The sequence below is a fragment of the Cucurbita maxima genome, unplaced genomic scaffold (genome assembly GCF_002738345.1).
Source record: "Cucurbita maxima cultivar Rimu unplaced genomic scaffold, Cmax_1.0 Cma_Scf00019, whole genome shotgun sequence".
NCBI classification, from domain to species: domain Eukaryota; kingdom Viridiplantae; phylum Streptophyta; class Magnoliopsida; order Cucurbitales; family Cucurbitaceae; genus Cucurbita; species Cucurbita maxima.
This window is the reverse complement of record NW_019272035.1, coordinates 1,367,476-1,395,374: the sequence shown is the minus strand read 5'-3', so window position 1 is coordinate 1,395,374 and position 27,899 is coordinate 1,367,476. Positions and strand designations below refer to the sequence as shown.

General features: G+C 35.8%; 6 protein-coding genes and 1 long non-coding RNA gene across 8 annotated transcripts in view; 1 reads left to right on the top strand and 6 right to left on the bottom strand.

Annotated features, from left to right (window-relative positions):
• Window positions 1–3,218, top strand: part of LOC111493680 (5'-3' exoribonuclease 4) — a 13,003-nt gene extending 9,785 nt beyond the window's left edge. For both annotated transcript variants that reach the window (XM_023143486.1, XM_023143487.1), the window contains 6 exons: window positions 201–275; window positions 915–1,066; window positions 1,159–1,263; window positions 1,347–1,422; window positions 1,654–1,736; window positions 1,961–3,218. In XM_023143486.1, coding sequence (XP_022999254.1) covers window positions 201–275; window positions 915–1,066; window positions 1,159–1,263; window positions 1,347–1,422; window positions 1,654–1,736; window positions 1,961–2,642 — 1,173 coding nt within the window. In that variant the 3' untranslated portion in view covers window positions 2,643–3,218. The remainder of the gene's footprint in view (window positions 1–200; window positions 276–914; window positions 1,067–1,158; window positions 1,264–1,346; window positions 1,423–1,653; window positions 1,737–1,960) is intronic.
• A 451-nt stretch (window positions 3,219–3,669) lies between these two features.
• Window positions 3,670–4,968, bottom strand: LOC111493686 (rubredoxin). Its single transcript, XM_023143494.1, has 2 exons — window positions 4,188–4,968; window positions 3,670–3,797 (listed from the first exon to the last, which is right to left on the bottom strand). Exon 1 carries the CDS (start codon window positions 4,806–4,808, stop codon window positions 4,218–4,220), a length of 591 nt encoding a protein of 196 aa, XP_022999262.1. The 5' UTR covers window positions 4,809–4,968; the 3' UTR covers window positions 3,670–3,797; window positions 4,188–4,217.
• Window positions 4,969–5,473: 505 nt separating this feature from the next.
• On the bottom strand, window positions 5,474–7,070 carry LOC111493687 (40S ribosomal protein S24-1-like). Its single transcript, XM_023143495.1, has 5 exons — window positions 6,896–7,070; window positions 6,375–6,416; window positions 6,022–6,192; window positions 5,833–5,919; window positions 5,474–5,736 (listed from the first exon to the last, which is right to left on the bottom strand). The coding sequence occupies exons 1-5, from the start codon at window positions 6,965–6,967 to the stop codon at window positions 5,695–5,697; spliced, it is 414 nt and encodes a 137-aa protein (XP_022999263.1). The 5' UTR covers window positions 6,968–7,070; the 3' UTR covers window positions 5,474–5,694.
• A 760-nt stretch (window positions 7,071–7,830) lies between these two features.
• On the bottom strand, window positions 7,831–11,433 carry LOC111493684 (probable serine/threonine-protein kinase WNK9). Its single transcript, XM_023143492.1, has 7 exons — window positions 11,093–11,433; window positions 10,982–11,019; window positions 10,673–10,900; window positions 10,361–10,581; window positions 9,345–9,502; window positions 8,884–9,259; window positions 7,831–8,812 (listed from the first exon to the last, which is right to left on the bottom strand). Exons 1-7 carry the CDS (start codon window positions 11,165–11,167, stop codon window positions 7,935–7,937), a joined length of 1,974 nt encoding a protein of 657 aa, XP_022999260.1. The 5' UTR covers window positions 11,168–11,433; the 3' UTR covers window positions 7,831–7,934.
• A 4,994-nt stretch (window positions 11,434–16,427) lies between these two features.
• LOC111493906 lies at window positions 16,428–17,777 on the bottom strand. Its single transcript, XM_023143811.1, has 2 exons — window positions 17,015–17,777; window positions 16,428–16,935 (listed from the first exon to the last, which is right to left on the bottom strand). Exons 1-2 carry the CDS (start codon window positions 17,659–17,661, stop codon window positions 16,572–16,574), a joined length of 1,011 nt encoding a protein of 336 aa, XP_022999579.1. The 5' UTR covers window positions 17,662–17,777; the 3' UTR covers window positions 16,428–16,571.
• A 2,687-nt stretch (window positions 17,778–20,464) lies between these two features.
• Window positions 20,465–22,704, bottom strand: LOC111493676. The gene is made up of 3 exons (XR_002720044.1): window positions 22,274–22,704; window positions 22,115–22,186; window positions 20,465–20,851 (listed from the first exon to the last, which is right to left on the bottom strand). It is a non-coding gene; the product is annotated as an uncharacterized LOC111493676 (long non-coding RNA).
• A 1,988-nt stretch (window positions 22,705–24,692) lies between these two features.
• Window positions 24,693–27,899, bottom strand: part of LOC111493675 — a 5,020-nt gene continuing 1,813 nt past the window's right edge. Inside the window, exons 4-8 of the mRNA XM_023143479.1 lie at window positions 27,659–27,724; window positions 26,780–26,862; window positions 26,171–26,217; window positions 25,790–25,868; window positions 24,693–24,888 (exon numbers count right to left, since the gene is read on the bottom strand). Coding sequence (XP_022999247.1) covers window positions 24,805–24,888; window positions 25,790–25,868; window positions 26,171–26,217; window positions 26,780–26,862; window positions 27,659–27,724 — 359 coding nt within the window. The 3' untranslated portion in view covers window positions 24,693–24,804. The remainder of the gene's footprint in view (window positions 24,889–25,789; window positions 25,869–26,170; window positions 26,218–26,779; window positions 26,863–27,658; window positions 27,725–27,899) is intronic.

Sequence of the window (27,899 nt, the reverse complement as noted above, 5' to 3'; positions counted from 1 at the left end):
TTTTTTTTTTTTTTTTTTTTTTTTTTTTTTTTTTTTTTTTTTTTTTTTTTTTTTTTTTTTTTTTTTTTTTTTTTTTAATGAGCAAGAAGCTTATTTATTTATTAATTAAAATATTGTGAAGTGCTATTTGTTCAAGAATCTCTTTCGATATTTGTTCAACTGATGAAAGCCATTGGATCTTTTTCCCTTGTGAAATTCAGGGTGTTGCCAAATTGCCTTTCATCGACGAGAGAAAGTTGCTTGCTCAAACTAGGAGACTTGAAAGCTCTTTAACGGTATTAAAGAGCAATTTATATACTTTTAGTCTTCGGAGTATGAAAACTAAATTTGGTTGATAGACCTTCAAAGATAATTGTTGCTTTTAGTACTGGACATTTGGTCACTTTTGCTATGGTGAAATTCTTATTGAGCTCCTTAGTGGAATTGTGGAATTAACCATTTTTACAGTGCTGAGCTATCATGCGACAGTTATATATTCTAAAGCCTTTTTATTTCCACCACCTTTGTGTATCCATCTAGGGAAATTTTTTATGGATAGAATTTTCCATTCGGATTGCTCAGTGGTGGGTTTATAATAGAGATGACAGGCCTTTATGGAGGAGGTGCTTCTAAATCCTCTTTTTAGAAGTAGGGCAAAGTTTTGCAGTAAACTAGTTTCTTTGTTATTTTATGTAACATTTGGATTGAGAGAAAAAATAGATTTTTTAGATGAATCGAGAGATTTGGTGGGGATGTTTGAAAGGTGATTAAGATTAGCACTTCCTTGTGGGTGTCGGTCACTATGCCTTGTATATTTTTCATTCCAAAAGCACAATTATAAAAAAAAAAAAAAAATTGCCACTCGTTTTCAATATATTTTTTCTGGTTTCTTTTTCAATGCCGAGATTAGTGATCTGCAAATTTGGTGCATACAGGATGAAGAGAAGAATCGGAATAGTGTGATGCTTGATTTGCTTTATACACATTGTGCCCATCCACTGTCTGCACAGGTTTTCTCTTATTACCAAGTTGCTAGTCAACTACCTCCACGTGAAAGAACTTGTTGGGTGATTGACACGAATGCCAGGTAGGTTTAGTTTCATCATATATTCAATCAACTTCCTGATAATTTGTCCCTGTATGTGCTGGTTTGATCCCTTTGTTGCGTACATTTTACAGTGGTGGGATGAATGGATACCTCTGGTTGTGTGAGAGAAATGTATTCCGTAATGTTTTTCCATCACCAATCAGTAGTTTGCCAGATATCCAGCATAATCAAGTCCTGTAAGTCTTTCTTTCATTGGTAGCCTGAGACACACAGATCTCTCTCACTCTCTCTTTCACTCACACATTTTATTTAACTGTAGGAATGTAACCTATCTTAATCCTCAGAAGCATGAACATATCCCTAGACCTCCAAAGGGTGTAATCATTCCCAAAAAGGTGCGTCTGATATGAGTCCTAACGCCTCATTGAATTTCCTTTCAGTAATAACGTCTCTGAAATAAATGTGAAAATTATAAAGTAATTCATGTATGCACTGTCATTGTGTGAGGAGTTTTTTTATTAGCTTATTTCTAGTTTTAGGATGCCACGTTCTGATTCCCTTGCCACTATATTAAGCTTAAAGTATTTAAAATTTGCCCATTGCTTGATGCTTTGTTGTATTTGCAGGTTCTAAGTTCCTTGGATATCAAACCTTTCCCTACCTTATGGCATGAAGACAATAATTCCCGGCGCTATCATGGCAGAGAACGGTTAGTTTACTTAAATTTGCCTCATCTTTACTGTAAAAGACGATCAAAATTTAAAGTTCTTAACAGACTTTGAAGAATCCACCTGGAATAGTTTTCAAGCTTGCTGTCACAATTATATGTAGTTTTAATCAGGACAGAATTTTGGGATGCTAGAGCCTCTTCTATGAACATCTCAACTTCTGGGAAGATTAGTTCTATTTTTTCATAATGCATCTGTTTTTCAGGCCTCAAGTACCTAGAGCTATTGCTGGCCCTCTTTTGGGAGAAGCAGCTCATCGTCTTGTGAAAAACACTCTTAATATCAAACCTAATGGTGGCTCATTGTCGGGATTATTTGATCAACCCTATTCTCGCAATTTCCCGGGACAGCCTATATTCTCTCGGCCGCGACAAGTTGCATCTTCAGGTTATGAAACGGGGTATGGTGAAGATCCAAATTATTCCTACGGGCACTATAATAACTACCAGGGTGCATCAGGTAGGCCAAGATATCCCAATTCTTCAAATGGTATGCCAGGTGACAGGCAAATTTCCCGTGGAAATGATAGAGTACAGCATCAGGAGCGATACAACAATGTGAGGACTGGTATGTCTGCTTTGACAATTGAAGAGAGCATGAGGAATCGATCTCTTGACATGTTAACTCCTGGTCTTTCTCCCGTGATGATGCCAAAGATGCTGAATGTCGGAAACTCGGCAAACCAACAGAATTTTGCCCAGGCTACTGACGCTCTTCCTTCACCACCACACAAATGGATCAATAGAGCGCCAACGCCATCTGCAAATATAATGTATGCAAGACAACAAGAAAATTTTACAGGAGGAGCCAACGAGAAGCAAGCGAAACAAATGTATCTAGCAAAGACTCCAGCATTCCAGAGTGGGTCAGGTTCTGGAAGCAGGTAGTGATCCTTGTTTGTTCGGTTCGTCTTGGCTGCTGTTTAAGTTGCCCCAATATGAAAGACATTTGCAGTATTCCTCGACCTGTACCTAACATGGATTTTAGCAAGTCACACCCTAACAGATGCTTCGGGGCAAGTCATGCGAGCTGATCATTCATCTGGTGGAATCACTTCTTGCATTCTCATCGTGACGTTTATTTAGCGACTGGGGACGACATATAAAGATGGAACTATTTGCATGCAAGGACAGATTCAAATCAAACAAATCGGTAAAATCATTTAGTGAATTTTGTGCATATTGTACCAATGAATCATCCCATTACTGTTGTTGTGTATCTACTACAAGGTTTACCTCTAGAAATACCCCACCTTAGTTTGGGGTTTTAAAGAGGAATTGTAGAGTAGACATGTTGATTATATAGGATATATCCAGAACACACAGGATATTAGTTAATAGGTTATCTTTGTACCTTCTTTTTACTTTGTCCGAAGAAACAGAAACGAAAAACAATGCATGATCTAAGAGACAAGACCATCAGACAAATTTATATATTGGTCATATTTTGTTTTGGCGCTTATCAGAACGGTTGGTTTCGTTCAATGCTCGTTTTATATATTGATCATATTTTATTTTGGTGCTTATCGAAGCAGTCGTATATATCGAGTTTGTTATATGTTCCTCTTAGATGCTTCTCCATTCACGTTTTTCCCCCAAATTACCCGACTTCTCGTTTAACACTCTTTGGCACAACCTCTTTTAGATTGAACTTAGCAGGAACATGGAATCGGTTAGATCACATGCTATCAGCTGAGAAGTTGATGACAAAACGTTGCAGGTTGGCAGGTATTCGTGTACAAAATTGAGATATTATTCACAAGTCGGTTTAAATTCGAAAGAATTGAGGGAAAAAGAAAAAAAAAATCTTTAGGAAAGAAACCAAAATAGGCGAAGGGTGTAAAATCATGCAAGAATAAGCAAAAAAATTTAGCTGACAAGATAGAAAAAAGCTTCAATTCTTGTGATGATTTCGTTGGCTTCAATTCAATTCTTCACCAAGATCAAGAACCAAAGAGAGCGAACTTTACATATAATTCAACAGTATGATTTGTTTTTATTGTCAAAAAATACACAATCTCCTTTACAATTTACTCAATGCACCTGAAATTCCACAAATTTGTGCATTAGAATTACATTTAAGTACATGATATATAAGATGGAATTATAAATTAAATTTAGAGTTATTTAATATGTGGTTTAATTAATTAATTAATTAATTAATCAGTTCAAATAAAAGTAAATAAATAAGTTGTAATTTCACGGGCTAGCAATTACGACCTACCCTTAACTTTACCTACTCAACTATATCACATTTATTTAATCATAATACTTAATGCTTCATTATAACTCAACTAATTAAGACATAACACAGGTATGGCTAACTTAAAATTTTAATATTTTAGGAGTATTTTCATTAATTTAGGTATTTATAATAATAATAATAATATATATATAGTTATTAATAAAAAAAAGAAAAACAGAAATTGTTACCTGTTGATTGATGATCCATGAAGAAGCATATCATTGCAAGAAATAGCCAGAGAGGAACAAAGCAAAGAAAAAGAACAAGGTTCCATAGATGAGCACTGCCTTCTGACCTGAAGTCAGAGTGTTCCCTCCAAGTCCGTACTGCTGATTCTGAGCAAACCCCGCTATCTCCACACTCTTACTCTCGAAGAAGCTCTTCGCTGCCCCACACGTCGGGCACCGCCAGTCCTCCGGCAGCTGCTCGAACGGCAGCCCCGGCGCTATCGGATACGTCGGATCCCCAACCGCCTCGTCGAACTTATGCCCACACGACCTGCACTCATATATCCCCGTGTTCAGCACTGCAAATTTCTCCTCTATCCGCCGCCTGTCCAACTTCTCCTCCGCCGCCTCCTCTTCCCCAACTACCGCCGCCAAATCCGGGTCGTCCGAAGTGGGTTTGTCCTCTTTGGAGACGTCGATGGAGTTGAGGGTGAAAATGGGGATGGGTCTCGCCGCCGCCGATCTCTGCAACGGCGGAAAGGCAACGAGGGGGGGTTTGAAGTTGAATCTGGGACTGGGAACGGAGGGTTGATAGAGATGGAAGGAGAGAGTGGGTCTTGCAGAGGCATAAGAAGTAGCCATGGATGGCGATGGAGATTGAAATTGAAATCTGAGATGGGTTTTGTTTGTTTGGTGTGAGAAGGGGAATTAATTCAAAGGGAGGAGGAAGAATCAGAAGCATCCATGGAAGGAGAAGCAGGAGCAGAAGGATAAGGTGTGGTGGGGAAGGACGAAAGAGGGAGAGATACGAATCTCTTCCATTGGGCTTTACTTTCACCCGTCTCCTTCAAAAGAACCCATTGGGCTTTGAATTGACCCATTTCCATCAAAAGAGCCCATTGGGCTTTGGTTTGACCCATTTCCGTCAAAAGAGCCCATTGGGCTTTAATTCGACCCGTCTCCTTCATAAGAGCCCATTGGGCTTTACTTTGACCCGTCTCCTTCATAAGAGCCCATTAGGCTTTACTTCGACACAAACAACCTGGAATCATAATTGCCTTTATTCATTCGCTGTAAATAATTTTTTTTTTGTATCATTATTTTTTTGGTTCAAAATATAATATAATACTTCTCGACCATCGAACCTATATGGTTAAACTATATAACGAACATGAGTTAAGCTTGCTAAGCTCATAATCTTTTTCTTGAAGATCTAAGAACAACAATTCAATGAAGAAAAACTGATAAAAACTTGGAACATCCCAGAAATCATTTTTCATAATCTAGCAACGATAAGCCTCAAATGATGGTAAAAAACACAAGGAAATGTATATTTCCTGTAACGTCAAAAATTTTGTCCTCTGCAAAGAACCAAGTTTTCATATCACTGGTAATCAACAACCAAAAATACTGATTAACATAATTTGATCTAGAACTAAAAAGAAAACTAAAGGAAACTATTAAAAAGAGATCACGATGATTCTGCAGATAATCCTTGGTGATGGGTACAAAATTCCAGCAATCAATCTCATTTTTTCTTTCCTGCCTTGGCAGAATCTGAAGCCTTGGTCTGTGAAGAGACATGAATGATAGGGTTAGTGGTAATGTTTAACATGAAGGTCAAGCTATCATTTCAAGATCATTATCAACAAGCCATATAACTTACCTTCTTGACTCCGCGGATTTTCTTTGCCCTGTTCTTCCTTTCCTTCATTTGCTTTCTTGATTTTTCTACCTTGGTGTCGAGTCCATTCTGACAGAAGGAAAGTCCAGCTTGAGTAATGTCATTAAGTGAGGAAAACAAAACTTCAGAGCATTATAATTGAATTGTGCTTGAAATGCGACTGTAAATTACCCTGATTAGCCTGTATTTTGGCTCGTACTTCTTTGCATTTTCAACCGAATCGTAGATTAAACCGAACCCAGTGGATTTACCACCACCAAAGTGAGTTCTGAACTTGAAAACAAAGATAGAATTTGGGTCTTTCACATCATAGATTCTGCCCAACTTCTCCTTCAGTTCAGCCTTGAGACCAAATAATAGAAACATAGACACTATGAGAACCATAAAAAAAAAAAAAAAAAGAACGCTTGGATTCATGTGGTTTCCATTCGGATTGAGTGATATATCTTGAAGGCATTTAAAAAGAGTACATAACATAAATAACAGAGAAGAAAAAACAACAAATGAACTGAAAAAGGAATTACCTTGGAGACATTGGGTCTGCCTGGGTGAAGAACATCAATGACCTGCATTAACCAGAAAACAGAAAAGTTAAAAACGACTTCAAAAGGTTTTCCATTCGTATTAAGATCAAAAAATTATATAGTTAAAAAACAAAAAGAAGTCACCGAGCTATCCAGATACATGATCAGCAACCCTAAATCAATTTTTCAAGGTAGTTATAGAAGTAACACTAAAAACTCTAAACTCAAGATCATAGAGAAACCAAAAACTTGAGACTTTTTAAAGGCATTGGGGTTTTAGACTAAACAAAACATTTTCAGCGTCAAACAGGTGCAATTCAACGATCCAGAATCCACAAACAAACAAAGTCCAAGCTAAAACCTCAAAAGGATATAGAAACGTTTACTCGTAAAGTTCCAAGTAAAGTTAAGCAGACAAGAATCAAACGCCGAAGAATCAATCCGAAACAAATCCTATCAGAAATCGGAAACGAAATGAATGCTAAAAGCAAAAACGGCCGAGTAAGATCCGAAAAACTCACGAATTGCTTCCTGGATAGGAGCCTGTTGGTCATGAACTTCCTGGTCCGGATGGTGACTGCCTTGTCCGCCATGGCTGGAGGTGCTCCGAAGAGGATGAAAAGCTCAAAGAAGGCGAAGGGGCAGAGGAACGGCTGCTCTGATTACCTGATCTGTGATTTTGAAGAAGAAGGCAGCAAAACCCTAGCTGGTAAATAAAGTCATTGGAGGGCTAGGGTTTTGGGCTTTCTGCGTTATTGGGCCTTTGTTGTTTTATTTGGGACTAAAGGTTATTGGGCCTAATTTTGGGCTGTAGTTGTTTCTTTAACCGTTTTTTGACCTCGAATATTATGGGCCCACGTAATGGTTTCTTTTTCTGATTATATATAATTTAAATTTTATTTCGCCCACTTATGTATTTAAGACGTGGGATCTCACAATCTAGCCATTTGGGGTCTATGTCGTTGTTGACACATTTCTTAGTGTATGGATCTGATACCATTTGTAACAGTTCAAACTCACCGCTAACAAATATTGTCTTCTTTGGGTTTCCACTAGAGATTTTTAAAACGTGTTTGTTAGGGAGAAGTTGATAACATTTGTAATAGCTCAAACTCACCACTACCAAATATTGTCTTCTTTGGGTTTCCACTAGAGATTTTTAAAACGTGTTTGGTAGGGAGAAGTTTCGAGGCTCTTATAAAGAATGTTAGTCTTCCCTTCTCTAACCGATGTGGGATCTCACAATCCACCCCGCCTTTGGAACCCAGCCTCCTCGCTGGCATATTGCTCGATGCCTAGCTCTACTACCATTTGTAACAGTCCAAGCTCACGCTAGCAGATATTGTTCTCTTTAGACTTTCCCTCAAAGTTTTTAAAACGTGTTTGCTAAGGAGAGATTTCCACACCATTATAAAGAATGTTTCGTTATCCTCTCTAACTAGTGTAGAATCTCACATGTGCGAACCAAGTCGGTAAATGTAATTTATTTATTTACTTATTTATTTGATTTGATTAAGTGTTAGGAATCCATAAAAGAATACAAGGATTGACCTTACTTTGTTACATATTCACAGCATCAACTGGGAGAGAGATAGTTCTATGAAGTGAGCTTGGAAGCAATGAACCAGTACAGGCATTTTTAGCAGTGACTACCTTCTCCACAATAGAGGCCGACTCCATGGCCTTGCGATTTCGAGCTCTTTCCGAGTCTGTACTGCAACAGCTACTATTTGTATAAACATGGCTATCGGTACTACTTCGGCTCGTGTCTCGAGCATACCTGTCATCTCTCAGCTTGCTTAATTCTATTTGGTACTTGGCCTTAATCCATCTCATTTCTTGTTGAACATCATCTAATGAAGGGGTTTCTGAGAAAGAAGGGGAATTCAATAGGCTCCGAAGTGAGCGTCTTGTGTTAAGAGCAGTTTTACGTTCGATTATCACTTCTTTCGTGTCCGTGACTGTAACTGATCGATCTGTTTTCTCATAATCTTCATCCGAGTGGCTATGTCTTGAGCTCATTGAACTAAGTTCACGGCTTTCATGACGTCCCCACGTTTCGGGATAATTCAAGCAAACAGAATGGCTCGACACATTTTCTGCAGCCTCTGCTGTATGATCCTCGGACTCGTCAGCTTGATACATTATCTCCTCAAAACGACCGTGAATCGAAGCATGTCGATGTCCACAGCATGGAGCTACCTCAGAGTTTTCAATTATGGCATTGTTGTAAGTAGCAGTAGCACAATTATGGCAATAGCTTTGCCTCGGACCCGACCTCCATTCAGGCACCAAGGAAGCGATTTCCCCGTCGATCATATCAGCAATTCTCGTTACGTCTTGATCTGTAATATCCAGCTCTGCAACCATTTCCCTCGTAACACTCAAAGCTGTATCCGTCTCGACATCGAACGGAAAATAAATGTTCCTGATACGCCCTGCAAACAAACCGGTTTAGATTCGACATTCGATCGAAACGAAATGAAAAGAATCTGTATAAAAGATCTACCTTCTTTATCTGCAATTCTGAGTCTTAAGAAGATGCTACCACCTTCTCTCATCTTCCCTTTGATGCTGATATCAACATCATCAGAATGTTCACCTTCACAATACTCAAAAAGTTCAATTCCATTGGTTTCGGTATCAATTGGATGATAACCTGCCTCACTTGAAGCTTCAAAACTATAATCATATGGATATCCATTACAAAAGGAGCTGTCATAATCAACAGTTCTTAGATCATATTCGCCATTATCAACTTGAAGAAAAGCATCATTCAAAAGCTCCGCTGCCGATAGCCTAAGCGAAACGGTCGCCAAACACTTATCGATGAACCGTCGCACTTCGGGATCCTTCACTTTGTACAAGGCATCTGGTTTTTTCCCCTAAAAATCTATAACACATTAATCTCGAGCACACGAACACACATGACGAGCAAACGTAACACACGCATAAAGAGAATCTTCTTACAGATACGACTTTCTTGTAGATCTGAGCGGGATGAGTGCATTCACTGTATGGATACTCGAAAGTTATCATCTCCAGCATGCACATTCCAAATGAATAGATATCGACTAATTCATTGTATGCCTCCGCATACACTTCTGGAGCCATAAACTCCGGTGTCCCTATAAATTTATAACACTCAGACCTAACGACAATAAGAAAATCATCCAGAGCTAGAGTTTATGTAAACTATGTTTAGTAATGTAAACAATCCCTGAAATGAATAGAGTTTCAAGGGAAATGGTAGAGACGGTTCAGGTTCATTAATGTTCATTGATTTAGACTCCTTCCCCCTTCCTAACTACAAATAAGATCGAGAGGAGCCCGAACGCTCCACAATCTTAAGTTATACAAATCCAACCCCAATAAGCCAAACAACCCCCGAAAAGAATAGAGTTTCGAGGGAATTGGTAGAGACGGTTTGGGTTCATTAATGTCCATTGATTTAGACTCCTTCCCCTTCCTAACTACGAATAAAATCGAGAAAAGCCCAAACGCTCCATAATCATAAGTTATACAAATCGAACCTATAAGCCAAACAACCCTTGAAATGAAGAGAGTTTCAAGGGAAATGGTAGAGATGGTTCGGGTTCATTAATGTCCATTGATTTAGACTCCTTCCCCCTTCCAACTACGAATATCGAGAGGAGCCCGAACACTCCACAATCTTAAGTTATACAAATCGAACCTGTAAGCCAAACAACCTCTGAAATGAATTAGAGTTTCGAGGGAACTGGTAGAGACGGTTCGGGTTATACTCCTTCCCATTTCCTAACTACGAATAAGATCGAGAGGAGCCCGAACACTCCGCAATCTTAAGTTACACAAATCGAACCTATAAGCCAAACAGCCCCTAAAGTGAATAAAGTTTCGAGGGAAATGGTAGAGACGATTCCGCTCCACGATCTTAAGCTATACAAATCCAACAAGTAAATCGAACAATCAACGAAACAAATGGAGCTAACAGTGAAAAGGCATACCCACACAATGATCAGCATGAGATTTCCTGAGAATTGCAGCAAGTCCAAGATCACCAATCTTAACCTCCCCTTGATTCCCATTAACAAAAATATTATCACACTTGAGATCTCTATGGATCACAGGAGGCTCATGGCTATGCAAATAATGAAGCCCCCTCAAAATCTGCCTGCACCAACGCTTCACAGCTCTAATATCAACTCTCTTATGCTTCAGCCTATACCTATAGAACAACCCAGAAAGAAAAATGAACAGAGAATCACTAAATAGCCAAGAAATCACAGAGAAACATCCAAATTGTGAAGAACACTTACTGTCTAAGAGTACCAGAAGTGAACATTTCAGTAACAAAATTGATGTTTCTATTAGCAATATCAACCCAAGAAGTGTAGAATTTCATAATATTTCTATGCTTCAATGTTTTCAAAAGATGAATCTCACAGTAAAGCCTTTCCAAATCTTCAGGACTTTGCAAGAAATCATAGAGTTTCACTTGATTCCAAGCGACCTCGATTCCTTCATATTCATCAAATGCTCTGTAACTACAAACAAAAAAAACCCATTAAAATGCTTCAAAACCCAAAATGGTAAGCCCACAAAATGCAAGAAAATCCAAACCCTACACTGTTTTCGAAGCTCCTTTCCCCAAAACATCATCGTACTGCAACAAACAACAAAACCCAGAATCAAAATCAAAATCAAAACCCAAAAAATTAGGAAAATCAAAACCCTACTCTGCCATATCTGCCAGTGGGATCAACTTCAACAAAAACAGAGCAATCGGGCTCAAGATCTAAGAGACCATCCATTTCGTCTCCTCTCAAAACACTTGAACACTCAAGCTTTTGATTCTTCTTTAATATGTTCGAAATTCAAAAGGGTTGAGAGAAGGGGGATTTCCCATAACCCCTTTTAGATGAACTGAGCGAAGAAGATGAAGATTGAAATAAGGATGAATAATTATAATGATTGTTGAATCGATGGAGACCACGTTAATCCACAGGCAAGAACAGTGGCCAACCACCCCTCCCAAGAATGTGACAATTATACAGAGAGACAGACAGAAAGCAATTTAAGAAAAATTGAGAGAAAATAACGTTTTTTTAGTTAGTGTCCATAATTTTATTTTGGTAACAATTTAGTTTCTCATTTTAATAAATAAAATTTGGTAACCATTTATTTCATGGGAGAGATTGAATCGTTCCGAAATTAAATTATTATAAATTAAAAAGTATATGACCCACGTTATTATAAGTTAAAGTTTAAGGACTAAATCGTTATTTCACGAACGTTCAAGGGTTAAAAGTGATTTTTTTTTGTTAATAATAAATTTAATGAGACACGACCTAGGATTAAATTGAAAATATTAAATTACGAGGGACTAAATAAAAAAAATTACATTCGAAAATTTATTTTTCTTTATGCTAAAAAAGACCATACAAAGAAAATAAAGGATTTGTCTTTGTTTGTTTAATAATTATTATTATTGTTATTTATTTTTTTTAATTTTACATTTATTTCTTTGAAGATATCATGAGGTTGGAAAATTAACTTTGAATAAAATGTCAATAAAAAATAATATTTTTTTTTTGGATGACCTTTATAATTTTCAAATTTATATTAAATAAGTATAAAATAAATTGAATTTTTATTGTTACAAAATATTGTTGAATTTAAATATGGTAATGGATTGGTACTTTTTTTAAAAAAATATATATCAAGAAAAATAATTATTAGTATTAGTATATTTTTAAAAATAATTATAATTTTAATAATTTTGATTTTTACTATATATATATATATATCACTAAAATTAAGTGTCGATTTAATTATATAATAAAAAATTTAATCGATTATCGATCTATATATATATATATAAGAAATTTCATTGAATTTTAACGATAGTATTTAAATAGGGACTAAATTATTTATAGCTACGTTGGAGTATTTATAGCTCTTAAAAATAATGGAATTTATAGCTAGGTTGGATTGTGAGGGAATCAACTTGTCGAGGCCGACAATTGAATCGTTTGACCTCATTGCCTTCTTCCTCTAAATCCAATTGGGTCGTGGGTTGAGCTTGTAGGTCAAAACTACTGTTTGACTCGAATTTGGACAGTGTCTAGTTTGTCTTGTCTCGACTTGACTAAAAACAATTTTTTTTCCCCGTAAAACATTAAATAAGAACTGTATTGATGTGAATGAAATATGAACACATTAATTTTAGTAAATTTCTTTCGATATCAATAGATTTTGTGATTTAATTTCTTATATATTTATCGAAATCTATATTTTCTATTGTCAAATCAGGAAATGTTATATCTAGAAAAGCTATATTTGATAAAGTATGTGTGGTAAAGTATATGTATGGTAAATAGTTATATATAGTAAAATTAAAATTTATAACTTAATTTTAAAATATATTTTGAAATTTTTATTCTTAAAAATTATTTTTAAGAATGATCCGAGAATAAATGATAAAAAATAATTATGAAATAAAAAAATAAAAATAATATATATAAGCAAAAATATATTTTTTAAAATTAATAATAAATTGACGGTGATGGTTCGAAATTCATGATCCAATCAAACCCACAAAAAAATCATTTATTTGAACTAAACTTAACGAAATAAGTTCACAAACAAACCCTAATGAGATAATCGGGTTTTTTTGGTCATTGGTTTTTTTAACGCTCCCTTTTAGACTATCAACATATAATATCTGGGTAAGTAGTGAAAATCTTAAGATAAATTCTGACGGTTTGACAGTGGGCTTGTGTTGTTACATGACCATAATTTATTTTATCACTATAATTACTCTAATTCGCACGTAATTTCATTTTATTTATATACCCATCTTTTATTCCGATATCATAATTAAAAACTTTGAAATATAGTCGCAATCATACATTTATTCAATATATATAATTGACGGGAACACAAAGGTTAAGGATTCAAAGATTTTGAATGCAAAAATTCAAATTTCAACCATATAGTAAAAAATAATAATAATAATAATAAAGGCCCTACAAATAATTTAAATTTCTTTTTAATGTTCCCTAAGAGCCAACAAATTCTCAACACTTGTTTGGATGCAGGTTTAGGGTACACTCGAGTAATCCTCATTTCGTACGATTCCCACTTTTTTTAAAAGAAAAAAAAACTAATATTTTGATAGGTCTCTTTGTTTTAATTATTTGGATCCTTCGTGAAAACTTGGTTTTCTATTGTACGGTGTCAGCTATCCACTACCCCCGAACCTTGTAATTTAAGCAAACTACCCTGTAACACATATATGTAGATACAGTGAAGGTGAACATTGCGAGATGATTGTCTTGGGTGTTTCTTTGTTTTTTTTTTTTTGTTTTTAATAAAAAATTTGACTCGAACACTATACTCGTTAAATTTATTAAAATATAATTATAACTTTATATTAAAGGATTTCTCCTTACACGAACTAAAATAGTACATTTTTTTAAGTACATTGATTAAAATAAACATTTCGAAAGTATTTTGATTAAAATATATAATACTTTAAAAACTAATTAAATTTTCAAAAAAACTATTCAGTAAAAAGACATTATTGCCCCTACATAAAGAGAGAGTTTAAGGGTATATGGGTCACTTTTGGTATAAATCTCCAAAATTATGGCTAGCAATGGAATAAAAAAAAGTTAAATTAGAAGATAATATCCAAAATTAAATTAATTGGATCTAAGTTTGTTGGAGTTATAATTTGAAAACAACAATAATAATAATTTGTAAAATTAAAGAAAATTGGGTTTTCCCTCCTAAAATATTTTTTTAAAAAAAATATATTTTAACTTTATAACTCTTTATTCTTATTTTCCCATTACATTAAATTGGTTTAATAAAATAAAAAGCTTTTTTTTTTTTTTTTTTACCTTTTTTATTTTTCCTCCCACGAGATTAATTCATTCTTCAACCGAGACAAATCTTCCGTTCACTTCAACTTAGACATGTGAATTTTCTGGTCTAAATTTGGACTTATAGGGTCTCGGTTAGAATAGGGTACGGTTACGGGTAACACGAAGAAAACTTTAGTTGGCATTTTCTATGCCAAAAATAAAAAGAGAGGGAAAAAATGATTTTATTTATTTATTTATTTATTATTATTAAAAAAAACAATAAATTAGAGATAAAATAGAAAAGATTTTGAAGATGGAAACATGTGTGGTGCTTGGGAGTTAGGGCACATTGATGGCAATAAAAACACTTCCACCACATGCCTTTCTAATTTGTCCCAATTGGAGATCCAATGCCAACTAATTTGCTTATTTTAAATATATTAATTTTTCATTAAAAAAACAAGATAGATAGAGAAGTACATCATAGGAAATGTGAAATGTACTATGTTTATTATTATTTAAGATATTTATACCCGGTGTCTCGAGCCCGAACCCAATAAAGTTAAGGTCCTAATTCAACACTCTATTTTCAGGTTGGGCTGTTCTTTTAATTATTTAATAAAAATGTACTTATTTACCCTATCTTTTATTATTAATAATTAAAAATTTATAAATTTTAAATAATGAAATATTCACAAAGTTACCAGCATTAAATACTCTTAATGTTTTGCGGGTCGAGGACTCCTTCTCCTTCCCCTTCTTCAAACTCCGATTCGTATTGTTTATAGAGAAATCTCTGATCAACGATAGAACAAGATCCATTTTGTATCATATTTAAGGGATTCCTGGGTTCGGGCCGAAGAAGCAATGTCACTCGATTATTATCAAATCGATTGCAATCTTTTTCTGTCCGTGAGGATCCCAATCCCAACAGAGCGCCTTCTACTTCTAATAGGTCATGAACTAGATCAGAATCATTCTCAACGAGTCCATAAGAAGTGATCCCATTTTTTTCATCGGGTCCGGATAGAGACCAAAGGTCTTGAACGACTGATCCGGCAGAACAACTCAAAAGATAAAGAAGTCTAATAATTTTAAGACTAGGGTAGGGTATAGTTAGATTGTAACCCTATTTTTGAGTTGATCAGGACAAAACCCAATTTATACTGAAAAAAATCTAATACAACTCAACCTTTACAGTTTAGGTTGGGTAATCTGAGTTGGTTAGATTCTCGAGTCATTTGAATGCCTCTAGAAATTTGTATAACAGTTGAATTCGAAAGGAACGAGTTGTCTACTCAACCGTTTAAGAAATGATTAGATATCTGCTTTAATCATGTCACAGTGGTAATGGTTTAAGGAGTATGAGAGACCTTCGGTGTTGAGCGATAAGTCCATATTTCCTATACATTCAAAATAGCATAGCTTATCAAAAGGTTCGGTGAATTCCTCGAACATATTTGTTAAGCTATTTACAAACCCGATTCTACATACCTTTCACACGACATGTAGTTTAACAATAAACAAATATTCGGTATTTTTTTTTTCTTTTTCTCGAGGATTCAAATTCATTATTAAACAGAATTTGGAGAAAATGAGAAGATGTCGCAAACTATCCTAACGCTTGGCTTGCTCGAGAGGCATAACGATATAAACGAAGCTCTCGATCTCATTAGTGGAAGCCATGACCAACTTAGAGACCATATAGAATAACATGTTTTTTAGAGTGAAATAAATAGTAAATTATTTTTTTTTATATAAAAAAGAATACGAATATAAGGTTGGACTGGCCCCGATTGGGCCTTGGCCCAATTAACTTTTTTTTTGGGCCGAGTGAATTTAGGCTGTTTTATTGTATATTTCGAACAAAATAAATTTATCAATTATTTTTTTTTAAAAATATGTATTATAAATTTTTTAAATAAAATAATGAAAGATTCCTTTAAATATACAAATTTACGATTAAATTTAAGTTGACTCATTAGGTCATCGAGCCTTTTTAAATATATTTCATTTAAACATTATTTTGTTGCATCAATCGACTCAATCGGCTCGCACAAAAGTGATAATCTTTATTAGTATGGGTGTTCATATGACCTGATAACATTCCGACCAATCGAATTATTTAACTCAAATCATAAAAGTACTTGTACGGATCGATCCACGAAATTTAGATTAATTATTTACACGATAATATAGGGAAAAAAAAGTATATATTACAAATAAAAGAAAGTCAAATTATCAAAAGAAAAAATAAAAAAATAAAAATAAAAGGCATTTTTTTTCCACACAGAAAAAAAATATAAAAAATAAAAAAAAGAAAAGAAAAGAGAGGTTATGTGTTTCAGTCCTTCCTCCAAGCGTATAACGACAGAGAGAATCCGCCATTGATTCCGCTCGACCTCGACGACGACGAACACGAGCTCCTCCCGCCGTCACTACTGCTCTCCTCCGCCCACTGCAACACACTCGAGCTTGAACCCGCCGGCGACAACGCTGGAAACGCTGCTGCCGGCGTCGATACATTCCCGGCCGCCGCCGACGACAAGCTCCGCTTCATCAACTTCCCCTCGGCTCCAATGTACTCCGGCCAAACCCCGCCTTCTCCGATTTGAAAAACAAAAACTCCGGGCCCGCTACCGCCTTCACTTTTGACCCAATTGAAGACATCCCAAAAGAAATCAACGGCGTTGCCGGCGATAAAAAACCTAATGTACAACAAATTAGCAAAATTAAGAAATCAATTAATGAAATCAGCCATGGAATTTGATTTCCACCATAACCCACCTCTCATTCCCTCTAAATTTCCACGCCAGCCGCTTCACGGCGAGCTTAACCTCTCCATCGACGGCAACTTTCAGAACTCCGCCGCAGAGCTCCACCGCGATTTCCCTTAGCGACCCCAAGAATTCAGCCCTCGAAACATAGCGATTTCGCCGTTCAAACACATGTTCCCGACGGGACAAGAGCGTGGACTCCTCCGGCAGGACGACGGCCTTAACCCGCCGGGAAAATTCGTCGACCAGGTCGCCGAGGAAGAATTGGAGCTTCCCATTACAAGAAATGGCGAGGTAGAATGAAGAAATGGGTTGAGCAGAGTTGGGGGTGTATTTGGCAGTAGAGAAATCCCAATGGATTTTGAGCTTGTGGGAGTTATGGAGGGAGATGGATTTGGAGGTGGGAGAGAAGAGGGAGAAAGAGGAAGGGGAGAGAGAGAGAGAGGTTGAGAGAGAGGCGGAGAGAGAGGCGGAGGGAGAGGAGTGGAGGGAAAGAGAGTGGGAGGAGAGAGAGAGGGACCATGTGAGGGTGAGGAGAGTGGGGGAATTGAAGAGATTGGTTTGGTAAATGCAGCTGATTATGGAGAGCGGTGGCGGAATTGGATCATTGGAGAGTGTGGAGGAGATGGCGGAGTGGCTGAAGCAAGATGGAAGCATTGCTTCAAAGCTTTGATAATGGCGGAGAGAGAGGCGGAGAGAGAGGCAGAGAGAGAGAATTTGAGCTCTCTCAATGGGTTTGGCCAACTCTCTTTTTCCTATTAAAAGGGAGAAATTCATATGAAGACAATGGGAGTAAATGTTTTCTTTTAAACCGTTCATAAATTTGTATCTAATAAAAATCATCAATTATTTAAATATATATATTAAACATAATTATCGATTAACTTAATTATTTTAAAAAATTATTTATGGGTTTACAATGTACGTGTCTAAATTATCAAAAAAATTTAATAATTTATTATGGTTTGTTAAATAATATTATTTGAATTTTGAAAAAATAAGTGGGATTGAGTTGTATTTTGTTTGATTATAAATTATTAATCACATCACATGTCAACCAATCAAGAGTCTTGCTTTTATTCAATTTATTTTTTATTATTACTAAACTAATTTTGATTAATAAATTACATATTTTCTTGCCCACAAATTTACCCTTTTAAAAAAAAAAAATCCTTTTCCATTTAACAAAAATTTAAATAAACTAAATTTGATTTTAAATGAAATTGAAATAAAGAATTTTCCCGAGAAAATACTTCATTTCTTCTCTCTATTGGATGTGGGATCTCATACTCCACCCTTCTTAGATGCGAGTGTTCTCGCTGGCACATCACCTATTAGTAGATATTGTTCACTTTGACCCGTTACGTATCACCATCAGTTTCACAGTTTTAAAATATCTGTCAGGGAAAGATTTCCACACTCATATAAGAAATGCTTCATTCTCCTCCTAACACATGGGATCTCACGGTCCAGCGTCCTTTCTATCACATTGCTTGGTGTCTAGCTCTAATATCATTTGTAACAACCTAAGCTCACCGTTAGCAGATATTGTTCGCTTTGATCCGTTACATATCTTCGTCAGCGTCACAATTTTAAAAGGTTTCGAATGTAGGATTGGACACCTATATCTTGGATGAACAAATTAAACTTACACTAAAAAAACAAGTTCATTAAGGATTTTGTGTATTTAGTCCCTGAACTTTCAAAATTACAAATTTAATCTGAACAAAATTTTAAGGTTTAGAGACTAAACGGCTCGATCGTAGTTTGAGATGAGTAAACTTACGTATTGAACTCAAGTTTAGATACGAAACGGGACGTTTAGAGGCCGAACTTTTTTAGTTTTTTAATGAGAAAACACAAAGGAAGGGCTAAAATGATTAAAGAAATAGGGTTTGAAATGTGTTGGATTCCTTGATTTGCGCCTTTCAATCACCCAATCTCACCTATAAAAAATACTTAGCTGTTTTGCACTTCCAACTTTACATTATTATCATTACTCTTATATTTATTTATTTATTTTATTATTATTATTATTATTTTTTTAAAAAAAGGCATTGCTTTCCTTTAGCCAACTCAAAAGGGGTTGGGAGAAAACTATGATTTATTTTATTTTATTTTATCAAATTTGTCTAAACTTTTAAAATTATAAATTTAATTCTTTAAATATTTATGTTTTTTAAATTTATAGATTTATTACTAATCAAAATAAATTAACGTTTCTATTATAAATAAATTTAGGTCGAATTCTACACATAGGGATCAAAATGGCCCGTTTTTAAAAGTATAAGGAATAAAATAAATATTTAAAAAATGAGGAAGGTATGGATATATGGTAGTATTTATTATTATTATATGAAAATAACTAAAAATAGAATAATTCATGTAACATGATTAATGAAACATTATTACATAAATTACCTCTTAGGTTATACTTGCTGAGAGTTTTATCAAATACATGATTATAATCTCAATAATTCAAAAATAAAACTAGATCTAATTTATTTAATTTGAAACAATAAAGCTGTCCTCGATCGATTTTCATGTGACTATGCGACCAAGTTTTTAAAAGTTTAAAAATATTTTTTGAGACAAAGTATAATAAAATAAGTAAAATCAGATCTAGTTTAGGCTTATTTTTTATACAAGTTTTTTAACTTTTAAAAAAAAATTAATGATTTAACTTGAGGAATTTTTGAAGCTGCTTAAAAAATTTGAAGGTATTTTTAGACAAAATATAATAAAATAAATAAAACTAGATTTAGCTTTGAGGATTATAAGGGTATCTTTTAATCTTTAATGATCTAAAGTAGTAGGAGCATTTTTTAAACTACTTTAAAAGTTTGAGGGTACTTTTGAAATTTATACTAGCGGTTTCATCCAAAACTAACTGTAAAGATATTTTTGAAACAAAATAATAGCAAGTTCATCTAAAACTAACTGTTAGAATATTTTTGAAACAAAGTACTAGCGGGCTCATCCAAAACTAACGGTAAGAGCATCTTCGAAACAAAATACTAGCAATTTCATCCAAAACTAACGGTAAGGGTATTTTTGAAACAAAATACTAGCGGGCTCATCCAAAACTAACGGTAAGAGTACTTTTTAAACAAAATACTAAAGGGCTCATCCAAAACTAATGGTAAGGATATTTTTTAAACAAAATACTAGCAATTTCATCCATAACTAACGATAAAAGGTATTTTTGAAACAAAATACTTGCAGACTCATCCAAAATTAACTATAAGGTATTTTTTAAACAAAATACTCACCAGTAGAATATTTTTGAAACAAAATACAGTTAATCCAAACCTAACCGTAAAGATATTTTTAAAACAAAATATTAGCGACAGATTCATTCAACTCATAGCTATAAATGAATAAAACTAGATGGAGCTGATTGGGTGTGAAGCAGTAACGCTGTCATCATGTGAGAATTTATAATAAAAGATTTATAATGTGACCACGAAGAATGAAATGGGCCAAATGGCAGATGCATTCAAATTCTTGAATTTCTCGGTGTACCCTAAACTAGCAGTCAAAAGAAGCTCTGTAAAGGGTCTGCTTCAGATCATCAAATCACACCACCACTTGAAACTGACTAAACACTCTACTTTCTGTTCATTTTCTTTTTCTTTTTTGTGGGTAATGAACAGCAATCATTTTGTTGGAAACAAACAAAAGAGGTACCTTATATTATGAGGGATGGTGGACCAGATCATCATACCTCAATTCTGTGCCTTTCCACACCCGAAATGACAAAACCAAGCATATGATTGAAGCATCAATCCGGGACTCATCAATTTCCCCATTATCTGCATCTGATTCAGATTCATCGACCTTCGACCTGTTCAATAAATCAATGGACTTTCGTAAGTAAACAATCCGATGAATCACACCAGCCCAAACGAAACTATCTCAGTTCCAGAACCAAACTAAATCGAACTGACTTACAACGTGTGTCGAAAAGAAACAACTTTGGTGATGAACAAAATAACTTATTGTGAGATCCCCACATTAGTCCAAGAGGAGAATGAAACATTCCTTATAAGGGTGTCGAAACCTCTCCCTAGCATACGCGTTTTAAAATCGTGAGGCTGACGGCAATGCATAATGGGCCCAAAAGGGACAATATTTGCTAGCGGTGGGTTTGGTCCATTACAAATGGTATCAGAGCCAGACATTGAGTGGTATGCCAAAGAGGATGCTGGCCCCCAAGGAAGGTGGATTGTGAGATCTCACGTTGGTTGGAGAGGGAAACAAAGCATTTCTTATAAGGGTGTGGAAACCTCTCTCTAGTAGACACGTTTTAAAACCGTAAGACTGACGACGATGCATAACGAGCCAAAACAGACAATATTTGCTAGCGGTGCACTTAGATAGTTACAGCATGGAAACCAATCCTATTCACGGAGAAAAACAGATATCGCAAAATTCAATCATTTCATGCCCATATTCAGGATTAAAGAGATGGAGGCATTCGTTTCAGAGACAAGTGTTCACCATCAATATCAATATTGGAGTTAGGCACTTTCAACATCTTGTGTCATTATGAAATGACAGCAATTCCCAGCTTTATGTAATTTTCTGCACCTCCTTTCTTTTCCCTTTTTCTTTTTTCTGTGGGGGGCTACATAAAGCTAGTTCCTTCAAACAATATCTTAAATACATTTAGAAATCCAACATCTACTGCATTACACATAGCTTTAAATATAGCATTAGATTTGTAACCGCCCAAGTCCACCGCCAGTAGATATTATCCTTTTTGGGCTTTCATTTTTGGACTTCCCCTTAAAGTTTTTAAAACATGTTTGATAGGGAGAGGTTTCCACACCCTTATAAAGAATGCCCCGTTCCTCTCTCCAATCGATGTGAGATCGAGATTGGATAAACAAAAAATGATGTATATATTCCAAATTTCTATTCCATAATTTATTTTGAAGTAACAAATGTCGGCCGCAATAGTTATAGATGTTACTTTCCATTTTATGGAAGTAGAACAAAAGGGGGGATGTCCCTTTTAAGACTTGCGAAATATCCCCTTTTTCCTTAGCAGGGGGAAAGTAAAAGCCGACCAGGAGCAAGAAATCACAAAAAAGGAGAGACATACCTTCCGCCCTTTCATGTCAGCAATTTCATCTCAGTTTCCATCTTTGTCAATCCAAGCATCTTCACCACTGGCCTGCTACGGAAGTGACATGAAATCAATTACAAATTAGGATTTTCCCTTTAAAATGTTTTACTCATTACAATGCCACAATTCCGTTACCTTTCTGGGCAATGGTATCGTGGTTGGAATCACGTCCACTCGCTTGTCTGTCATCAGCCATTTCTTCGTCTCCACGGGCGGTTGTGGTAGATGGCAAGACAGAGGCCGAGGTGCTGCAAGCAAGTTCGCAGCGAGTGCAAAACATTTTAGAATGAGATAGAGAATTGAAATTATCAAACAGTCCTTCCCAGATGTCAAGAGTCCATTAAGAAGGGGCTAGAGAAAGCTTGAACAGTTTATGGTGATGAATGTGCAATTTTAATCCATGATATAACTTTAAACGCTATGGCATTAGGCTCCAAAGGACCATTGTGTCAAGCTTGCAATAAGAAAAGTAACAGATCTAACTCATGCAGCATTGTCTCAAAAGTTATGGCAGCAGATAAAATAGAAACAGTAAATTTTAATGGTAAGTGGTCACAATTGCACTTTTCTTAACGGACTTTTGTGATTGTGCGACATTCACTCCCAACATTGAGTGAGTCAAGCCAATTTGGGATCGCGTCACCTACAGCCGGACGAAGAAAGTTTTAGAAAATGGGGCAGAGAGATTTTTGAAAGAGAGTTTAAAAGCAAGGTTGAAAGAAACGTTATATGACTACAAGGAAAAGGCAACACAACAACTTAAATAGCATATAACTTACCGGGTAGGGAGAATTTGACAATTAGTCGCATCCCCTTATAGTACATTTTGAGGCGATTCAAGTCCAGCAAACCTAGACGTGATTTTGCCAAACGGTCATACAAAATCTAGGTGGGAGGAGTTGACGACTGGTCGCATACTCCTACAGTACATTCGGAGGCATTTCAGGTCTACCAGACGTAGACATGATTCTGTCGAAACATCATATACTTAGAAAATACAATAAGGAAGCTATACATCATGAAAGCAGTGAAGGAAAGCAATAAAGTGATACAAGACAAAGGGTTTTGACAAGCAACGGGCATGCGGCCATAGACAACACGCCTCAGACAAGCACAATCGTGACACTGAGAAAAAAAAAAGGAAAAAAGAATTAAGGGAAGATACATCAGTTTCATAACTTTGATAACGGGTTTTCAGGTAGAATAGCTGTTTGATTGCTGACAGTTTCCTTAAATAAGATGGAAAATAATGGACATGAAAGATCAAATGGATCATATAAAACTCGAAGTACTACCCACAAGTTTTACTTATATTGAGCCTGCAAATCTAATGTTCTTCATCGAACTAGATCATCAAAATCCAGAAAATGAAAGCTAAAGAGAGTAGTACACATAGGGGGAAGAACAAATTAACACTCCTTGCAGACCAATACAAAGAAAGCAAAGAAATAAAATGCTTACAGCAATCAAATCTCAACTTTAACTAAATCTTCTTCCTCTAATCATAGCAAACTAAATCTTTCAATTATTCAAATACTGTTAATTGACTTAACTTTGTATGTTTCTAGTGAAGTATATTTTGGTTTTATGTTAAATTTACATGTTTTATCCATAAAGAAGTATTGATATATCAATCTATACATATTCTAAGAAAAACATGTCCCAACATGATTGTGTCCTGCTTTCTCAGAACTTGACGCGTGATGTATCCATGTCGTTTCCATGTTCTGTGCTCGTGTTCGTGTTCGCTCTTCTTAGATAATCAAAATCACTACTAAAGGGTTATGAAAACAAATTCTAAGAGAGATATATGGAGGAAAATGAGTAAACTAGCAAATGAATGAATGTCTAACCTTATAAATTCTTAGTAGAAATTCATTCTTCTAAGTGCTCTCTGCTTGTGTGGAGTCTCTACTGCAGGCGTTTCCATTAATTGGTGGCAGTTAACCCTGTCATGTAACCAGAGGAAGGGCGAGCGTTATGAAGTATGAGTGTACAACATATTGGGAAAGCAAAGACATGCAATTTTCCATTTGTCTTCGAAAAAACCAAATTTCTGAGAGAAACTGCCTGAAAACAAAAATGAGAGAACAGAATTCGATATATGATGGAAATTTTGAATGATTCATCCACATTAGAAGGTTATAAATATAGTTGATAAAAGCTTGTTGTTCATTATATATGTCTACAATCAGATGATCCGTCATGGAACTTGTACTAATGGATGGTATGTAACTGGCATAAGTTTAAGAGGCAACTTGGAGATGGCGAGGCTTAAACTCGAAAAGCTTCGTCAAAGAGCAAACTTGATAATGGATAAGAGGTGTTTCGTTCAATTTGGACAAAAACACAAACCACCAAAAAGTTCTGTAAGGCAAATGAGGAAGTCCATACCCTGGGAGAATAGCGACTCGATTTAGTAAAAAAAAGAAAGATGGGTGACAGTGCTATGATGCTATAGCAGCATTGTAGCATTGACATGTTATGTAAGGACCGGGCTGGCTCGATGGCTCCAAAAAGACAGGTATATTTTTTGCGAAATAAAACAAACTGGAATTTAAAACATACCATACATTATATCAAAATAAAGTTTATATATAAATATTTAAAACACAACATAAAATCAATTGAATGGAGCAGTTTGTGTTCATCCTAGCAAACAATTCTCAGTCTCCTTTAAAACTAGGTATGAATATCTGAGTTATTGCTTCAAGTGCGGAAACACTCCAGCTCTCAGCATGCCTTGCTATCTGATAGGATGAGAAATGGAAAGCAATCAAATATTTGAATGCCATATAACAAAAAAGAAACTATCTAAGAAACATCATCGTTATCGTTTTTCCAGAAAGATTCAGATTGTGTTCAAGAAATTATGAGCAAATAAACACAATCTCTAAAAATAGAAAACTAAAAATGAAATGGTTATCCAACGAGAGCTTAGTTTTTAGTTAGTAGTTGAAAAAGAAAGGAGCAAATCAGAAAATGTGTTTCAGCACAAAACTTGTGAGATCCCACATTGGTTGGAGAGGGGAACAAAACATTATTTATAAGGGTGTAGAAACCTTTCCCTAGCAGACGCGTTATAAAAACAAGCCCAAAAGGGAAAACCCAAAGAGGACAATATCTGCTAGCGGTGGGCTTGAGCTGCTACAAATGGTATCAAAGCAAGACACCGGGCAGTGTGCTAGCGACGATGCTGAGCCCCAAAGGGGGTGAACACCAGGTGGTGTGCCAACAAGGATGTTGGGCCCCAAAGGGGCATAGATTGCGAGATCCCACATCGATCGGAGAGAGGAGTGAATGCCAACGAGGATGCTGGGCCCCGAAGGGACGTGGATTGTGAGATACCACATCGATTGGAGAGGGGAATGAGTGCAGAGAGCACACTGGACCCTGAACGGGGATGGATTGTGAGATCTCACATCGGTTGGAGAGGAGAACGAAACATTCTTTATAAGGGTGTGGAAACCTCTCCCTAATAAACGCGTTTTAAAAACCTTAAGGGGAAGCCCGAAAGGGAAAGCCAAAGAAAACAATATCTCGGTGGGCTTGGGTGGTTACAAAACTTGAAATAAATTTTTTAGAAACTTGAAAAGATACTTATTCTAAAACCATCTTAAGAACATAGCGGAGAGGATTACTGATTCTCACTTTCAACTCTTCATCAAGTTCATAGAGTGTACTTCCATCAATAGAAATGAGTGGCCTCCAAGGAAGTTTCAGGTATGTCCTGCAAGCTAATAATAAATATTGGGAATTTCTACGGATGTGGGAGAGCTTAAATAACTCAGGCAACGTCCAGAATTTGAAAGCAAATGATGAAATAGATTGAAAATACCAACAGAAAGAACCAATGCAATTCCAATTACAAGGCATATTAGTCCTTGTGATTTGGGTTGCATTCAACCCAATTTAGTCTCTGTAGATATCAATAATCTTTTGGAATTAACACAAGGAAAAGCCTCAAAGTCAGAAATGAAAGGATCCCAACACTCCAAAGCCTCAAGCAATTCAAAATAATTGGCTACCTACCTTAGTTTCCAGGCTGCCAGCACAAATTCAACTCCAGATTTGTTACCCTGTAATCATGTATATCATGAAAATCAGCAAAAGTCTTCTAAGGAATTTCGAAGGGGTGGATTGTGAGATCCCACATCAGTTGGGGAGAAGAACTAAGTATTCTTTTTAAGGTTGTAAAAACCTCTCTCTAACAGACACGTTTTAAAAATCTTGAGAGGAAGCCCAAAAGGGAAAGCCCAAAGAGGACAATATCTGATAGTGGTGGGCTTGGGCGGTTAAACTGGATGTGCAGCAGACAAAGATCAATTTTCCAAGAACAGATTATTTGGTGTTTATCTGTCTCATATTAAGAAAGGATAAAACGTTTATTTTAAAGCTATAAAATAAAATATTACACTCTTTGGAAAAACCAAACGTTTTATCCATGAAGAAGATGAGATGCTACTCACTCGTCCCGTTCTTAGCTGCCATATACATCCCCTAGATTTACCAAAAGTTCAATAAAATTTTGCCCCCCATGAAAGCATAAAAGCAGCAGGTTGAAATTTAAAAGATTTGTGCCGAAAAGGCCAACTCATTGATCTACGGAAGAAGAAGGATTCAATCACGAGAACAAATTACCTTATTGATCGTTTGTAACTGGATTGAGGGACAGTCAAAAAAGGGGACAAGTAACTTTAGATTCCGTGAATACAGCTCCTTACCTAGAGGGTTAAAAATCCATAAAGCAACTTTAAGGTTTGAAAAGATTGCTAAATTGAAGTATTCAATCAAAAGTCAAATGTGTTTAGAAACTAAGTGTTTATAAATTACATTTCATTTCTTAGCAGAATAAGAAACAATGCATGCCTTCTAATTTTGAGTTAATGTAATCTTTGGTATTTGGTAACATAAAAGTTGAAAATAGGATTGTCACTATGAAATCCCACATCGATCGGAGAGGAGAACGAGTGCTAGCGAGGATGCTAGGCCCCAAAGGGGTGTGGATGTGAGATCCCACATCGATTGGAGAGGGGAACGAAGCATTCTTTATAAGGGTGTGGAAACCTCTTCCTAGCAGACACGTTTTAAAAACCTTGTGGAAAAGCCCGAAAGGGAAAGTCCAAAGAGGACAATATCTGCTAGCGGTGGGCTTCGGCTGTTACAAATGGTATCAGAGTCAGACACCGAGCAGTGTGCCAGCGAGGACGCTGAGCCTCGAGGGGGGTGAATTGTGAGAGCCCACATCGATTGGAGAGGAGAACAAGTGTCAGTGAAGACACTGGCCCCAAAGGGGGTGGATTGTGAGATCCCACGTCGGTTGGAGAGGGGAACGAAACATTATTTATAAGGGTGTGGAAACCTCTCTCTAGCAGACGTGTTTTAAAAACCTTGAGGAAAAAATCGAAAGGAAAAGTTCAAAGAGGACAATATCTGTTAATGGTGAGCTTGGGCTATTACAGCCATTGTGATGGAGGACTACACAATTTAGTTACTAAAAGTTTCTGTGATTATTATTACCTCGAAACCTGATGGTTGGATCTTCAAAGAGACAATCGTCAGCATAAATTGCAGAAGTGAATATCCCTGTTTTCAGTATAAGCCCATCATAAAATACAGTTACAAAGCTTCATTGCTGGTTTAATGCAGCAGTTACACACAGCAACAATTCAAAGTATATATATATGATAAGAAATCAAGCTTTCATTCATAGAGATAAAATAATGCACAAGGCATACAAAAAAAAAAAAAAAAAAAAAAA

Bases quoted from the DNA above. Each gene is read 5' to 3' on its own strand.
- LOC111493686 (XM_023143494.1), bottom strand. From the start codon at position 4,808: ATGGCTACTTCTTATGCCTCTGCAAGACCCACTCTCTCCTTCCATCTC.
- LOC111493684 (XM_023143492.1), bottom strand. From the start codon at position 11,167: ATGGATGGTCTCTTAGATCTTGAGCCCGATTGCTCTGTTTTTGTTGAA. The intron at 10,901-10,981 runs GTAGGGTTTGGA...TTTTGTTTGTAG, and splicing joins AAAGGAGCTTCGAAAACAGT to TTACAGAGCATTTGATGAAT. The intron at 8,813-8,883 runs GTAGATCTTTTA...GTTTGTTTGCAG, and splicing joins CAGAATTGCAGATAAAGAAG to GGCGTATCAGGAACATTTAT.
- LOC111493906 (XM_023143811.1), bottom strand. From the start codon at position 17,661: ATGCTTCCATCTTGCTTCAGCCACTCCGCCATCTCCTCCACACTCTCC. The intron at 16,936-17,014 runs GTGGGTTATGGT...GTTGTACATTAG, and splicing joins AAATTTAGAGGGAATGAGAG to GTTTTTTATCGCCGGCAACG.
- LOC111493687 (XM_023143495.1), bottom strand. From the start codon at position 6,967: ATGGCGGACAAGGCAGTCACCATCCGGACCAGGAAGTTCATGACCAAC. The intron at 5,920-6,021 runs GTAATTTACAGT...TCCTTCTGTCAG, and splicing joins CAAAATACAGGCTAATCAGG to AATGGACTCGACACCAAGGT. The intron at 5,737-5,832 runs GTAAGTTATATG...GTCTCTTCACAG, and splicing joins AAATCCGCGGAGTCAAGAAG to ACCAAGGCTTCAGATTCTGC.